Below are 17,992 nucleotides of genomic sequence, written 5' to 3' on the forward strand. Positions count from 1 at the left end.
GTTTGGTCGTTTAAGATCTTATTTTTTTTTACTTTTCTCGATCTGTATACGGTTACTTTTATTTTAATATAATTGTTTTATAACTTTCTAAAAAAAAAAATATTGGTAAAACTAAAAAATTCAATTTTTTTTTTTTTTGTATTTTGTGATTTTTTTAAATTTGTGTTAATTTTTTTTTAACTTTTTAAGTCCTAGTTTATAAAGATCTAAAAAATAAAGATAAAAAAATTCTTAAAAAAAAGCCAAAATAAAATCAACTTGTTTATTTTTTAGAATTTTCTCATATTTTTATTTATTTATTTAAGTTCATCTAATGGACTGAAATGTAATATTTATTTTGAATTAAAAATTTTTTTCCCCTAAAGACTAAAAAAACCCAACAAAAAAGCGATAAAAAAAGCAATAGCTGGGAATGTATCCGCCAATTCCCATTACGAATGAGAGCTGAATCAAACCATTCAATACATTCCATTCCAAGTTAAAAGAAAAATTAAGCAAACAAGAATGTCCTCTTTTGATATAAGGTATGCTATCCTCCTTGTGATAAACATGGTGAAATCACAAGCAAGCATGCCATGGGCTTGGAATCCATTTGGTCTGGACAGTCATCTCAACTGGTCCAAGTTTTCGCTTCTCGTCCTTCTTTGCACTCTCTTCTCCTTCACCTCTATCAGAGTCCCTCTTGCTTGTCCACTTAATCTATGGCACATACATGTCAAATTTGGGCAGTTTTCCAACACTCTTGATGTGTTGTTTGTGTCCTCACTTGTCTTTCCACAGTTGCTCTTCTGGTATGCCTATCCCATTATCATATCAATTTCTTTGTGTTCTTCAAGGGTTTTCAATATGTTCAAGAGCTTTGTGCAATGGGCAAAAACTACTCTTTCCGCTGTTCCTGATTTAAACGTATTCATAAGTGCAACACAGACTCATGGAGCAAACTTGGAACAAGAACATGTATGATTTTGAAGATGGAGGTGTACAAGAGTATCCACCATTAATATGTTGAAGTAATCATCCTTGTTCTTGTAGTATTACAAACTCTGTTTGAAGAAAGTTTTCATAGGGAAAAGGTTTACGAACACAGAAACGGATCACAAAACTAGACATAACCCTCTCACATTAGGTCCAACTGTTATGTCATATTTTGTGATTGGTCTATGTATAAGTAGAAGCACTGTTTCATATATGGTAGTATGTTCTTTCAGCCTTTGATTGTCTTAGGAAAATTGTACTAATATTCACTTTACTTTGTTTTGAGTGTTAACTTAGTCTCTATAATTTAAATTGTGTCAATTTTGTTTCAAAAAATTCAATTATATCTAATTGGTCCAACTGCTAATACCCCTTAGGATTTTTTTAGCGAAGTTGAGCACTTGAGCTAACATTTTTATGGGTAAAATTGAAATTTCACTCAATTCAACTCAAGGATTATATTCAATTTAAATTAACTTATTCAAAAATAATATGAATGTGTATATATATATATATTGAGAGAGAGAGAGAGAGAGAGAGAGAGAGAGAGGAGTTAGTCTGAGAAGTCGAAAAATGAAAGGACAAAGGTGGCAATAGGCTAGGGGAAATGAAGGAAGGTGGGAGCAGAACTAGATGAAGGGAAATGTGGATATATGGAGGTGGCGTTGGTGGTGGCGGCAGTTAGAGAGGGGTGTTTGGGTTGGGTGACATCAGCGACTGGTTGTTAGTAGGGGTTGGTTGATTTGATGGACGTAATAAGCGGTGCTTGGGTGTTGATATCTAGTGATTGGGGGTTTGGTGGAGGTGGTTGTGAGTTTATAATTTGCTTATAGAAATAGGCCTCGTCTGGTATATGTGTCGTAACTTCTACACATAATTTGCTTATAAGGGGATTGTAAAAATAAATTATATTACTTAACCTTAATTCATGTTCACCTTAGTAGAAAAAAAAAAAAAAAGATTGACTTATTATGTAAATAAGTAAAAGTTGAACATATTTCAAAAGTCGTTAGGGTTGTCAAGTTAAACTAAACAATTTATTACTCTGTTCAATTAAATTATATACATTATAAAAAAAAATCAAGCTATTCAAGCTCAAATCATAATTAATTAAGACTTAAAAGATAAATTAATCAAATTTAAATATATTTTAAAATTTATTGAGCTTTTATATTAAAAAAAAAAAAATGGCCCCTATATTTCTAGGGAGTTCAGATCTTCGGCCGCTCTTTCCAGCAGCACTCCCAGCAGCACTACAAAACGACGCCGTTTTGTATATATATATATATATATATATTTTTCCTTTCTTTTCTTCTTATTCACCTTTCCCTTTTCCATTTTTGAACCCTAGACAGAGGACACGAAGGAGAGGAGAAGAGCTGGACGATCTGGAAGAGTGAGGCCGTTTTGTATATATATATATATATTTTTTTTTTTTTCCTTTCTTTTCTTCTTATTCACCTTTCCCCTTTCCATTTTTGAACCCTAGACAGAGGACACGAAGGAGAGGAGAAGAACTGGACGACCTGGAAGAGTGAGGCGACGATACAGGACGACACGAAGGAGAGGAGAAGATCTGGACGATCTGGAAGAATGAGGTTCGTTTCTCTCCCTTTCCATTCTTTTCGATTTTTCCCTTTCGATTTTCCATAGATTTTCCATTCTTTTTTTTGCCCATACTCTTTTTGGTTGATGAACATAGATTCGGACAATGGTTGATGAACATAGATTCCATAGATTCCATTCTTAAATATGTTCAAATAAAACAGAGTTTGAGAAATAGGACAATGGTTGATGAACAGAGTTTGAGAAATAGGACAATGTTCCATAGATTCCATTCGGACAATGGTTGATGAACAGAGTTTGAGAAACAGAATTCCATGCTCACATTTCTTAACATATTTAAGAACAGGATTACAAATATTTTTATTTGAACAGGGTGAACAAATTCTTATTTCTCAGAACATATTTCAGTTGAACATAGATTTCTTTCTATTACAGAATAGATAACTAGAAAATAAAGTAGTATGCTAATCATTTTTCATCTGCATCTGTCACTGTAATTGGGTAAACTGCAAATGAATTTGACCCAAGTTTGTCAAAGTATGCTCCTATAACCTGTAGACATTACAAATGCACCACATTGTTCTTCCCATCACTTAGTCGAGTCTCTATATGCAATCCTGATAACTGCACTAGCGGTCTAATAAGGTTCGTCCATGACTCTTTCTTTAGCACCGTATACTCAAAATATGTGTTTTTGTGTTTAGATTGGACTTGGAGGGGAAGAAGAAACACAGATTTTGGTTTTGAGTATATATATATATATATCTTTATATTTATATATATATATATTAGATTAGATTAGAAGAACAAAGGAGTATATATATAGATCTTTGGGAATTTTGGGTTCATCCATATATATATATATATATATATCATTTCCTTTGTAAATTTTCGAAAAGAAATGAAGAATGATCCAAATCTGGGAAGCATTCTTCAACACAGGAATCAATTTTTTTTTCCCCTTTTACATCCAGATCCAAATCAACTAGAAAAAAAAAAAAAGGTAGAGAAAGCAGAGGCCATCGGCGATCAAAATTTTTTTTGAACATCATCATCATCTTCATCATCATCAGCTTCATCATCTTCATCAACAATCAAATCCAGCTAGGTAATCACATACATACACACAAACAAATCCAAATTTTGAACAATTTTTTTTTTTTTTTTTTTTTTTTTTGTTGATGATGAACCCAGCAAACCCAACAGCTCCTTCTTCCTCTTCTTCTCTTCTTCTTCTTTTTCTTCATCTATAGATATAAAGATATATATATATATATATATGGATGAACCCGCAGAAAAAATACATCAATAAAGAATAAAGAAGTTCAAAAATTGCACCATACCATGAAGTTATGATAACGTCATAGTATGCCGTACACTGTGTTTGGATTATGATTTTTTGTTAGAATTTATAAAAGAAAAAAGAAAAGGGGGGTGAAATGTAATTATATTTCATTAATATTTTATTCAATTTTTTCTCTTTTTGTACCAATCTAGGGCAACATTAACAGTTGCTGCAGATGTTGCTTGGCACATCCATTTATCATATGTGCTTGAATGCTCATTAACTTACTATAAATCTCCATTTAGCTCACCTCAGATTCTTAATGCTTTTACTTTATTTACATACAAAAACCAACCATCCAAAACTTAAATTCTCAAATATACAGATTGTGAAATTTTACTTGTTGAATGCTAGAGAAGTTGGATCTGAATTCAAAACATACACTGATACACATCATATATATATTGAAAACAATGATTCAAACCCTATACTATCTTATTACTTACCAAAGCTATCATGCATTGATCATCCTAGCCCTCAAATTCAGTTCTGGAAAAGGTAGTCTGCAAAAAAGTGAGAATATTTTTATTTTTATTTTTTGAATGAGCAAACAGTTAAGTTGGTAGATTTCAAGTAAAGAATGCCAGTTTAAGGATTTAGATTACAAACTGAGATATCACAAGTTCACAATCATTCAACAATATGTTTGACATACATAACTTCTTTCTTTTTTTAATTTATAAATATGTTTGGCATACATAACTTCAACAATATGTTTGGATCTTGAAGTTATCTTGAAGTTATTAATGCAAGTATAGATCTATTTGTCAAGTGCACTTATTGATTAAATGAAATGTGCAATTAATTAGATCTGATAGATATAATTTATGCTTGGATGCATGCATACATATGCAAATGTAAATATAGCAAATTTACCCTAACTTGAGGGAAGTGTCAGAGCTTCCTGTTTAGGGCAACCTAAAAGGTTTTTTAATAACCTTCCTGTTTAGGGCAACGTAAGAGTTTTTTTTTTTTTTTTTTTTTTTTTTTTAAAAAAAAAAATAGAAGCAAAAACCAAAAGATTGAAAAGTAGGTGTATGTAGGAATGATATGATTGAAGTTGAATGTGTATATAATTTTACTATGAATTGTGTGCATAATTTTGCAGATGTCAAGTTCAACTGTTAACGGAGGTACCTCAGATCAGTTGACGTTCAACAACAGAAATTGCCCTAAATGTCATAAGAAAGCAACTATTCAAATTTCGGAGACGGAACAAAACAGAAACAAATTATTTTATTGTTGTAAAAATTGCGGCGATTTTATGGGATGGTGCTTGCCTACAAATTCACAAAGTAGACGTGAAGGAGTAGTGCAAATGGAAAATATGTCAACTGTCACCGAACAACAACTTCGACTTATGAATGAACAACTTCGATTTCAAAGCGAAGAACTTCAATTTATGAGGGCGAAGATGCTTAAGTTGGAAACAGACATAAATCAAAATTCGAGTCGTATTTATGGGTTGTGTAGCTTGCTTGTAATTGGGATCGTGTTAGTTATAAAAATGTAATAGTTTTGTAATCTTTGCGACCCATGGCAGCTAGTGGCAGGTTGTATGGTTATGTGGTTAGGTAAACTATATCTTTGTATGGTTAACTGGACTTGTTAATTTTGTATGGTTATATGGTTATGTAATGGCACTTGGTTATTTTGTTCATTTTGTCCAGCAGAGCTGTGTAATCTGTGTAATCAGTTTGTATGGTTATGTTGTGCACTTTGTATGGTTATGATTATGTTCAACCTGTCCGTTACAGGGTGTAATGAAAACAGGGAATAAGTGTATTTTGTCCATTACAGGGTGTAATCAAAACAGGAAATAAAATCAAATCTGTCCATTACAGGGTGTAATCAAAACAGTAAATAACAGGAAATAAGTTCAACCTGTCCATTACATTACAGGGTGTAATCAAAACAGGAAATTTTAAAATTCAAATTGACATAGAAACATTGATTTTAGTTTTTAATGATGTCATCCAAACTAAAGCATTATATATCTCCATTCTTATTTTGAATATCCCAATTGTGAGAATTGGTATCATATGGCATGCAAAGTTTAAAGCTGTGCACTTTCATAACATGCATAAAATGCTTTCAAATTACTCTTGAACAAAACACCCATTTTTTTTTTTAAGAATGTAAACTAAACAATTCTAGAAATTACATTTTTAAACAAATGTGAAAAATGGCGTTTGAAGAATTATAATGGAAACCATAACATGAAGATTACCACAATTAAGTGGACAGTCCAGCCAGTACAAAAAATTGAATGGAAAAACAGAGTAAACTATGAATCAAACAAAGGATTCTAATCGTATTAATGAAGAATTTATCATGTGAAGTAAAAAAACATCATCGTTCTTGGGTGTAATAAAAAATGTACGCAAACATTCAAATCCCCACCAAACATGAATACATTAATACTAAACTCTCACCCCTTCTTGGGTGTAATAAAAAATGTCCATAAAAAAATTCAAATCCCACCAAACATTACAAATACATAAAAAATATATCCATAAAAATTATACAAATCCCACAAAACATTACAAATACATAAAAAAAATTGTCCATCAAAAATATCCAAATCCCACCGAACATAAAAAAAAATACACCCAAATCCACAAATATAATAACATCATCGTTCAGTGCAAGCCTTCCAGGGATGTCCATCCACACGACTGTCAGCAGGACTATGTGAGGCTTGTGACAGTTGGACTGTAGTACTATCTCGAAGCAATTTTTGAAACGATGTCGGAGTGGGATACAGTAAAGGCATTGAATCAGGCGGCATTGACTGAGGCGTGTTATTTCCCTGTAATAGTGATACATGTATTAAACTTTTTTTAGAATCTATACTACATTTTCAATGTAAAGTATGTAACCAATTACAACTCACATCATATGTAGGATACATGACATGATGTACACTTGTACGACCCATGGCAAATGAAGGTTGAGATTGGAATTCAGGTCGAGATTGGGATTGAGGTTGAGAAATATAGGTTGCACAACCATCACCCTAAAGTAAACCAACGTAAAAAAATAAAGTATGAAATGAAAAATAGTAATAATGTATTTTCATTTTACAAAACATACAATATGAAATATTACCTCGGCATAATTAGTATGACACATGGCAAAAGAAAGTTGAGATTGGGATTCGCGACCATGACCCTAAAGTAAACCAACACAAATAAAAGAAGAAGGTCCATCAAAAAAAATAATAATGTATTTTCATTTTTTAGAACATACAATATGAAATATTACCTGAACGTAATTACTACGACCCATGGCAAAAGGAGGTCGAGATTGACCTTGTGGAGTGTAAACACCCTAAAGTAAACCAACATAAAGCAAAGAATAAGACAATGCATTTTAAAAAAAATTCATAATGCATTTTCATGTTAAAAAACAAACAATATGTTATATTACCTCAACATAATTACTACCCATGGCAAAAGGAGGTCGAGATTGACCTTGTGGAGTGTAAACACCCTAAAGTAAACCAACATAAAGCAAAGAATAAGACAAAGTTCATAATTCTGTATGAGGTTCAATTTCCCTAACGTCTATGCATGTCAAAGGTAAACACCCTAAATTAAATATTACCTATATCGAATGATTACCCATGTCGGAAGAAGGTAGAGATTGACCTTGATAAGTAGAAAAAGAACCATCATACATGCATCACAAAAGACCAAAAATAATCAATATAACGCTACTAGTTGCAAGAATAATCAATCCATCAAATTAATACAAGGTTGCACACAATAGTAAAAATTACCTCACTAGAAATATTACCCATGGCAACAGGAGGTCGAGATTGACCTTGTGGAGTGTAAACACCCTAACGTAAACCAACATAAAGCAAAGAATAAGACAAAGTTCATAATTCCGTATGAGGTTCAATTTCCCTAACGTCTATGCATGTCAAAGGTAAACACCCTAAATTAAATATTACCTGTATCGAATGATTACCCATGTCGGAAGAAGGTTGCGATTGACCTTGATAAGTAGAAAAAGAACCATCCTACATGCATCACAAAAGACCAAAAATAATCAATATAACGTTACTAGTTGTAAGAATAATCAATCCATCAAATTAATACAAGGTTGCACACAATAGTAAAAATTACCTGACTAGAAATATTAACCATGGCAACAGGAGGCTCATATTGACCTTCAAGAGTACAAAAACTATCACCCTGCAAACAACCAAATTATTTAATAAATTATTTTCCTAACACACATAACACAAAATTGATAACACATAACAATCAGACATAACTTCAATTAATTACCTGCTTAGATTGCATTCTTTTCTTCTTCGCAATATATTTTTCCATCCGGCCCTTGATCCTCCTTCTTCCCTTAGTAGTTGCTTGTCTTTTCTTCAGTCCCTTGGCTTGGATTGGACAATCTACTTCATCACTCTGTGGGCATGTGTTAGCTGAGGAATTTCTGAATTCAGTGATCTCCACTTGACCAAAAGTGTGCACACTTAATTTGTCTTCAACCATGACACTCAGTTCTTCACCTTTTGCAAGTGACAAATGATAAGTTTCTTCACTTTCGGCGGCTCTACTTGCAATAGCTCTAAACATATTCATCAATGACCTATATCGGTCGCTTTGATGTAGTTTGACATCAGCCTTCACATCATACCCACGCCTATCTTTCACAGTTTCAGCCCTTGCTTTTTTAGTCCATCGTTTGAGTATGTATTGTGCAGGAAGGTCCTTTGCATTGATTATCTCTCTAAGCACCTTTAAACAATGTTGATACACTATGCCCTTCACTTCAAACTTCTTGCAACTACAACTCAAAAAACCATCTCTATCCATTGTCACATTCTTATCTTTTTTTCCATCTACATCCGTTTGAATTGTGACTATGGTACTCTCACCATCATGAATAGTGCCTACAATGGACGCTTCAATGGACTGCACGTACTCATTTTGGAATTCCTCAAAAATTGTTTTGGTGTAAATATCTGCCATTTGCTTTAATATCACAGTTGGAATGGCAACCCTTGGCAATTTTTGACACAAATTATACTCGGCTTCCAATTCTTTATACCTTTTGTCATAGAGCACCCTCTCAAAATGCTTGAAAAATTCCATCAAGTTATGATCACAATTGAGATAATCCTTCAAAAATGCCTTGAATGATTCACTTAGTTGAGTAGTACTCATTCCAGCTGCCCAAGAATTCATAATATATGGCCATCCCCATTTCTCCTTCACACCAAAAGTTTGCGCCAACCAATGATTGTTGTGTACATCATACCTAAGAAGCATTTGGTCCCATTGTATTTTGAATTCTTCTTTATCATCAATTTGATGCATAAATTTTGAAAAGACACCCTTTACCCCAACATCTTGAAAGAGGGAACTCACATGCTTCACAGCATTTTGCATCAAATGCCATGTACAAAGTCGATGGTTTGTACTAGGCATGACAATTGGAATGGCCTTAGCCATCGCAGCATCTTGATCGGTGAAAATAGTTTTTGGAGCTTTGTTTGACATTGCCTCCAAAAAAATCTGAAACAACCATGTGAATGATTCGGCAGTCTCATCATACATCAACGCTGCACCGAATACAACAGTTTCTCGATGATGATTAAATCCAACAAAGGTTCCAAAAGGTCTATGTTCATTATTTAATTTGTAAGTAGTGTCAAAGGTCATTACATCACCAAATTGAGCATAGTCCATTATCATTTGTGCATCCGCCCAAAATATGTTACTTATTTGCTCTTCACAATCTAATTGGACTGCATAATAAAAGGATGGATTTTCTAAACTTTTCTTACGAAAGTATTGCAACACACTACCTGCTTCTCCATATTCCAAATCTTTTTGTCTCTTCGATCTCAAGTAATTTTTTTGGTCCAATTTGGTGAAGCCAAGTGATGCTCTTCCACCAGATTCCCTACCAAATAGCTCATAAGCAGACTTAAGAGGAATTCCAGATTCTGCAGCGAATTCTACTTCAATTGCTTGGGTGGTAGATATTTTTCTTTGGGATGGCAACATATGAATGCACTCTTGAGGCACAAGATCATGATTATGATGTTCAACAAAATCAATGGCAACATATTTTCCTAAATTTCTATCTAACTTGATACTAAATCGAGCACGACAACCACACCTCACCTCTTGTCTCGGAAATTTTACTAGTGGATCTCGCTTGTCAATACCCCGAGTTCCCTCTTTGTAACATACAAAAGTCCGTGAAGTTATTTCCTTAGTATGTTTGTTCTTGTGTGCATATAGCTTCTTAATACTAAAGCCCACCTTTCCGCCATAGGTATTGTAAAAATCATATGCAGCTTGTTCAGGGTCAAATGACATGCCCAATTTTGGCTTCCAACCACAATTAGCCAACTCATTAACAACATTATTTTCTTCGATTACATGCAATTCGATTTATAGGTTCAATGAATCAATTTATATTACTTCAATCTATTGGTTCAATGAATCAATGAATGAATTTATATTACTTCGATTTATAGGTTCAATGAATCAATTTATGGTTCAATGAATCAATTAGCCAACATCAAATGTGAACATATTTTGTTATGGTGAGTGGTTTATTAAGGTAGTTTTATTTTATAATTTTGTAAATCTCTTTGAAATGATGGACCAAATCATAGTTATAAATGATATCTTTTATACTTATTTTGTTATGGGGAGTGGTTTATTAAGGTAGTTTTATTTTATAATTTTGTAAATCTCTTTGAAATGATGGACCAGATCATAGTTATAAATGATATCTTTTATATATAACTATCATAGTTATAAATGATATTGAAAAATCAATCATAGTTACTAATCACTCTTCTTTATAATTACTAATTTCTGAATTCACAAAATCCTTAATTATATATAAAAATTAATATAGAGAAATGTATAGAGAAAAATTAATATATACATTGGTATATTTGTATATTTGTAATGTCTGCAAATCAAAGCACTGGTAATGTGAAAAATTAATATATACACTGGTATATTTGTATATTTGTAATGTCTGCAAATCAAAGCACTTGTAAGTCTGAAAAATTGTATATTTGTAATGTCTGAAAAATTAATATAGCACTGGTATATTTGTAATGTCTGCAAATACATACAGACTGAAATAGAGAAATAGACTGAAATAGAGAAATAGACCGAAGATCTGAACTCATGTATACCTCGTCACAGCCAAACAAAATATATACAAATACAAAGATTGAAATATAGAGACTGAAATATCATTGAAATATAGAGACTAACATATTTGTACTGTATACATTGATTATCCAAACAAAATGTAAATATAGAGACTGAAATATACATATATACATAACACAGAGACTGAAATATACCTCGTCACAGCCGGACTCGCGTCCCTCCGCCATCGTCGCGTCACAGCCGGACTCGCGTCCCTCCACCAACCTCTTTCCATTACTGTCGCCTCCGTCCACCATCGTTCTCCGTCTTCGCAGATGGCGCCGAGGAGCCACTCTCCGTTCTCCAGCGCCTCTCTTCTCTCTCTCTCTCTCTATCCAGCTGTGTGGTTTGTTAGGGCAAAACAGAGGAGATAGGGACGAAGATGAAGTCAAAATGATCAGGGGGGAAATTCGAATTTTTCGGAACAAAAAAAAAAAAAAAAACCAACTAAACAAAACGACGTCGTTTTTTCACTACAAAACGACGTCGTTTTGTAGTGCTGCTGGGAGTGCTGCTGGAAAGAGCGGCCGAAGATCTGAACTCATTTCTAGGGCCCAGATTTTTCACTTTTATATCTGTTAAACAAATGTCTATGCATGCGTAATTAAATGAAGATAGAGTTCAGATCCCTGTTCCCATTTCCTATCCCGAGTCCTTGTCCCGTTCTTCGCTGCCACGTGTCCATTAATAAATGCTAATTTCACATCGGTTAACCTCTGTTAACCAAGAACGATATATCTCTCTAATTATAGAAACTCTAATGACATGGTAGATAAAAAAAATAAAAAATAAAAATAAAAACAAAATATAAGACACAAATATGACTATAACAGTGAGGCCTACTCTCGATTAGAGATCTTAAAACTCTTTTATTAAAATTCTGAAACATTTTTGGTTAACAAGATCTCTCTCCCAACAGAACGATCTCTATTCTTCTCCCATTTCTATTTTCATTCAAGTAGTGAGTCAGACCCCTTTTATGGAGGACCCCCACAACCCCTTTACTGATCTACACCATTCATGATGTGTGGGACTCACTCATGTATGTGTGGGGTCCACATCATGAATGGTGTGGATCACAAAAGAAGTTGTGGGAGTCCTCCACAAAGGGAGTCTCTATCATTACTGTTTTATTAAATAGTATACTAAATGTCTTGCATAAATTTAACACTCCCATGCACATTCATATCAAACATTTGATTGTAAATTTGTTAAAATATAACATTTTTCTTTTCTTTCACCTTCATCTCTGACCTCACAACACAATCAACCATTTCTATTTTCTTTTACCTTCATCTTTGACCACACAACACAATTAACCGACAGCCTCTTTACTTTCCTCTAAAATCTCATCTGTCTTCTCTCCTCTGCCTCCCCCTCTCTTTTATCCTCTCTTTTAATTCAAACCCAAAAATAAATCCAATGCAGGGGTTGGATTTATGCTCTGTATTGCATGATAATCCAATCGAAAACATCGCATCTCATACCCAGCAACCAAGATTCCCAGTAATGGATGCATCCAATACCCATAGAAGCACAAGTCCAGCCAATAGCCAAGATTACCCAAGAGCCTAACAATGTTGTTGTCATCTTCTTTATCCATGCTTTCTTCGAAGAACAACAACCATCGCGGTCTAAACCCCCTAACCTAATTTGTCTATCCATATTCTTATTTTATTTATTTATTTTTAAAATAAAAATTGATTTTATTGATATGGGTCTTGATCTTGTTTGAGATTATGAATCTGGTTTTGTTTTTTGTTTTTTGTTTTTTGTTTTTTTTAAAAAAAAAATCTGAAATTGGGTTTATGTTTTGGGTCTCATTTGGGTTTGAAAAGAAAGCCGAAGGAGAGTATGGCTGTGACGGTGAAGTGGAATCTAGAGATGAAGAGGAAGATAAAGTCATCCGTCGGCAGTGATTTGTGGGGTCGAAAGGAAAGTGGATGAAGCAATAGTAAGGCCTGTTTTGTAATTAGATTAAAAGTTAATTTTTTTTTGACTTTTTAATTTATTTTAAATTACATCACTTCGATATTTTATATATATATTTCTAAAAAATATTGAAAAATTAATTTTTAATCTATTTTCTTTACAGTATTTTAACGGAGGTGGGCATGGGTGATAATTTTTTTAATTAATGGACACGTGGCAGCTTAGGAATCAAGTGACAGTGAGTTGGAACAGAAAATGGGTTCAAGTGATCTCAACTCGTGAAGATGCCAAATGAAAGTTCTCAAAAAATTGAAAATAACTTCTGGTGTTTATTAAAACTTGAATCATAACCTCAAACACAAAATTATGTTACACAATCACTGTACGGGGAGGAAATAATTCTCCTCGTATAATCCTGTTGACCAAGTCCACGCTCCTCCGTACGACGTCGCTTTATCACCTGAAAACATAAACGTGAGCTAGCCGCGCGGGTGTGTGCCGGAAACCTCTCCGATGCCTAAGTCAGTAAGCTTGACAAATAGACAAAGCTCTATGTTCTCAGAAAGAATTGTGTTCAATTACCTCCTTCAAGGTGGTGCTTGTGAGATTTTATAGGTTTCGAATGACATAATCCTAGTAGGACTTTTATTTCTCCATGCAGAGTCCTCCTAGGATTCATATTCCTAAGGATAATGCTTATCCTTTTACACCCTCCCCCACTGCTTAAACCAAGTGGGATGGTTTTTACCACGGCTGAACTTCTATGTGACCGAAATAACACTGGCTATGCTGAGCCCCAGAGTAGGCCGAACTATCCTTAGTTCGGTTTTCTCCCGTTCAACCATGGTATGCTGAGACCAAGCTTTTGAGTAGCAAGCTCCGACCGATCTAACCATAATACACCGCAACCGGACTAACTTTGAGACCGGACTAACATCAAGTTACCTCCAGACCGGAGTAGCTTTACACCATCTTGGGCCGAAGCAATTACACCTCTCCTAACCGGAGTAACCATACCTCTCCTGGGCCGGTGTAACTATGCTTCTTCTGGGCCGGAATATCATTACGGCCTTTTACTGAGTCCTTCACACTTTGGGCCATAAAGTCCATCTTACAGCTCGGTTCAATTCTCTCCAAAAATTACCCTCTCAATTGCCCCTTAATTCCATCTGCATAGCGTGATTGGGATTACCAGTCTATCAACCGAGCTGAAGTTTATTAAGCCTTTCCAGCCGAGCTAAAAACCCTTTAGCTTCTCCAGCCGAGCTAATTTTACGTCAGGCTTCACTCTGTTCGGTCAAAACGTCTCTTTAATCACAGCGACTGTAACGCTTCCCCTTCCAATGACACGTGGCAGATTATGATAGGCTGAGGATGGCTGTCACGCCGTCTTTCGTACTTCGTGAATTTTGAACAGTCCTGCCCAAATTTTGGGCTTTCTAACAAAAACACTCCCTGAGGCTAGGTCCCTTCACTTTTGCCATTTCTTCATCTTCTCTCTCTGTGTTCTTGCTGTTCATGTTCTTTCTTTACTGCAACAGTTTTCATCTTCAGTCCCTTCTTCTTTAATCTGGTAAGCAAATCCACTTTCCCTTCATGTTTTTGCTTTTACATTCGTTTTATGCAACTGTATATCTTGTTTTGTATGTTTTTTGCAAACACTTTCTTCCATTTGTTGCTTTTGCTTCTGTATTTTTATGAAAAAACCAGTAGAACTTCATGTGTATATGAACTATTATGTAGAAAACCAGTCTTAGATCCAAAATCACATAGCAACCGAACTAGGATACTGTTTGTCCAATATCGGTAGATCACCGTAGTTTAATAACCGAACTTAGAACTTGAAAGTCTCAAACAGTCACCAACGCCTGACTCACTTTAGCAGAAATAAGATCACCGAGTTTCGAACATATCAAACTAGGAGCCTCGGTTTTCAACCGAACTAAGCTTCTGGGGCCAAGCCAGCTTTCTTAGTTTCTAAACCGAACTCAGAAAGCTGCCCCTAGCGGCTTAACCGAAATAACTTTAGTCACACTGCAACCGATTTAGGCCTTGGTGCTAAACCAGCTTTCTTAGTTTTTTAGACCGAACTCAGAAAGCTGCCCCTAGACGTTAAACCGGTCTACCGAGCAACCTGCCCAAATCGAGCTACCAAACCTTTTGATGAACCGATATAGAACCAGTTTTTGAGGCCGAAGTAGGGCTCTTATACCTTGCTTTTAAATTGTAGCACGGTCCAACGATCAGTGCTTTAACCCCCTCTGTTTTCTACTTTGCAGACTTAGGTTACCCAGGCACTCCTGTGTGCGCTCAACCGAGCTACCGAGCACAATTTTTGCACCGATATAAATTATAAGTAAATTATACATCAGATGGGTAAGTATAGGTATCTAGTTGAGACACCTGGTGGCATGGCCGAATTTAGGAAAGATTACCATATTCCTGATGATGTTCATCTGAGTTTGGCCGAAAAAGATGTTATTCCGTGGGAAAAAGAAGGCTTCGTCCCTTTTACCCTTCAATCCATAATAGAAACCGGACTACGGTTTCCCGTCCAACCATTGATCTGTGAATTTCTTAGGCAGACTAGGTTATGCCCCACCCAACTGTCCACCAATACATACCGCATTATTATGGGAATAGCCGCACTAAACCATCAAACCGGACTAAACCTTGGTCTGGCCGAAATTTTCCACCAATACTCCATCGGCTCAAAAGATGCTGGGTGGGTCTATTACCTTAGGATTCGCCGCCGCCGAGAGAAGATAGTAAAACACACACCGGACAAAGACCTTAATGATGATGATTTTTTCTGGGTCTCTGGGAACTTTGAGGATTTTCAAGCCCAAATTCCTGGTCGACCTATAAATTGGAAAAAGGGAGAGCCCGGTAATTTTAACTTCGGTCCTCTTCCTTGTATTTTATTTCGGTTTTTTTAGTCAATTAACCGAACTAACAGTTCTCCTTTTGCAGATTTTGCCCACCTCCGTTCCCTATATAGCTATCCCAACCTTGCGATTCTGCGAGCCGCACTACGGTGTCAAGAAAGGAGTTGGACTAAGCTTCTAAACTTTGAGCCGACCTATCGGTATAGCGGTCGCCGAAAAGCAAGAGTAACCGATTTCCTTCTTGAGGAAGCACCAGAACCGGACCCAACCTTACCCGAAATACGACTCGTCCCATTAACTGCTGAAGAAGAGATGGCAAAGAAAAGCAGAGTTAGGGCCCTTCTGACCGCAACAACCAGAGCCGAAGTACCACCAACTATTGAGGCACAGCCTGCCGTTGTGGCCCTCCCTTCTCAACGGCCTTCTTCATCTCGCCCTTCCAAACACGCCCGATCTACATCGACCGAACAGCAACTTGTCGATGAGGTTGAATCCATCCCCCAAAGTCCTCAACCTTCCCCCCAACCGGAGCAAACTGACCGAGCTGAATCTCCGAAGTGGGCTCCGCCGCTGACCTTCAACGACCGAGACATCAAAGCTACTGACTCGGTCGTGGCTGAAAAAGATCACCAATTGGCCTTTAACCTGGCCAAAAGTGTGTGCCTCCCCAAGGACATGGAGCACCACTTAAAGCAATTAAACACCGAAATGAAGTCAATTCGGTCCACATCGAAGTCCATGATCTTGGCAAGTAGCTCTGTCTGTTTTTTCTGCCTAATTTCCAACTTTTACTTTGGCTTAAAAGAAGTCTTTGTTTTATCAGGCCTTACAAAAGAACAATATTACTTACAAGAAAGTCCAAGAACTAAGAAAAACCACAAGGCAAGCAATGGCGGAAGCCGAGGCAAAGGCGGCCAAACTAGAGGAGGCCGAAAGGAAAATGACCGAGCTTCAAGCAGAGAACGGTCGACTTGCCGATCTGGTTAGCTTGGCTGAAGCGGAGAGGCAGAAAGCGGCCATCGCTATGAAAGACAAATATCTGCGCGAGCTGGTAAAGCTTGAAAAGAGAAAGGATACCGAAATAAGCCAACTAAAAAAGAGCGTGGAGGAAGCCGAAAAGGTGGGGTACAAGCAAGGTTACAAGGAGGCAGAAGACGCCTATGTCAAACAATGCGACGCCGCCAAGGAGCTGTTCTTCAAGTGCGGCTGGAGGGCGGCTGTGGAGAAGCTCGGTCATGATCAACAGACCGAGGTCTTCGACCCTCTAGCTTACTTTATACCGACGTCCCTTGCGGAGTATGCAGACGCCTTGCAACAAGAGTTTCTGGAGGACTCAGACTCTGATGACTCCTTTGCTCCTGAAGACATTCCGGTTGTTAGTGCAGACCCATCACTTCGGTTGGAGCCCATGGTAGAGGACCTTCCTATCGAACAGCCAAATGAAAACGTGGTTCCAACCGAAGGAATCCTGGCAACCGAGAGTGAGCTTCCTCTTGAAACCGGTCTTCAAGTTGGTGGTGATGCGGCTTTTGATGCTGAAATTGAAGAACTTTTTTCCTGATTTTTTCTCCTTTTTTTGTTACCTTGTCTTTGTAACCGGGCTGTGCCCTTCTGTAATGACTTTTTAATGAATGAAAAATTTGCTTCAACTCTTATTCCGGTTCTGATATGTATGCCTGTACTTTGTAATGCCTTTTATTACACCAACTTCTATTTCGGTTTTGGCTTTTTAAACTATGCTTACCAGCCAACCACTCCTTAGCCGATATAATCACTTCGGCTGAGGAGTACAAAGTGCTTAATCCAGTCAATCCAATTTCAGCCATACCCTTACTATGGCTGAAGGGTAACAAGTGTTGGTTTATTCCAGCCAACCACTCTTCAGCCTTGCACTTACTTCGGCTGAAGAATAATAAGAGTTTGTTTATTCTAGCCAGCCACTCTTCAGCCATGCACTTATTTCGGCTGAAGAGTAACAAGAGTTGGTTTATTCCAGCCAACCACTCTTCAGCCATACACTTACTTCGGCTGAAGAGTAACAAGAGTTGGTTTATTCCAGCCAACTACTC

At 36.3% G+C, this 17,992-nt stretch overlaps 2 protein-coding genes across 2 annotated transcripts; both read right to left on the reverse strand.

Moving 5' to 3' along the window:
- Window positions 1–6,244: 6,244 nt before the first annotated feature.
- Window positions 6,245–7,383, reverse strand: LOC145805807 (uncharacterized). The gene is made up of 5 exons (XM_082901021.1): window positions 7,319–7,383; window positions 7,154–7,219; window positions 6,998–7,060; window positions 6,783–6,905; window positions 6,245–6,698 (listed from the first exon to the last, which is right to left on the reverse strand). Exons 1-5 carry the CDS (start codon window positions 7,337–7,339, stop codon window positions 6,522–6,524), a joined length of 450 nt encoding a protein of 149 aa, XP_082757147.1. The 5' UTR covers window positions 7,340–7,383; the 3' UTR covers window positions 6,245–6,521.
- A 108-nt stretch (window positions 7,384–7,491) lies between these two features.
- On the reverse strand, window positions 7,492–11,360 carry LOC145805370 (protein FAR1-RELATED SEQUENCE 5-like). Its single transcript, XM_082900491.1, has 6 exons — window positions 11,259–11,360; window positions 8,188–10,257; window positions 8,023–8,091; window positions 7,848–7,916; window positions 7,671–7,733; window positions 7,492–7,539 (listed from the first exon to the last, which is right to left on the reverse strand). The coding sequence occupies exons 1-6, from the start codon at window positions 11,358–11,360 to the stop codon at window positions 7,492–7,494; spliced, it is 2,421 nt and encodes an 806-aa protein (XP_082756617.1).
- Window positions 11,361–17,992: the final 6,632 nt, after the last annotated feature.

The sequence above is a fragment of the Camellia sinensis genome, chromosome 13 (assembly GCF_055761805.1).
Source record: "Camellia sinensis isolate YWXY chromosome 13, ASM5576180v1, whole genome shotgun sequence".
Lineage (NCBI taxonomy): Eukaryota > Viridiplantae > Streptophyta > Magnoliopsida > Ericales > Theaceae > Camellia > Camellia sinensis.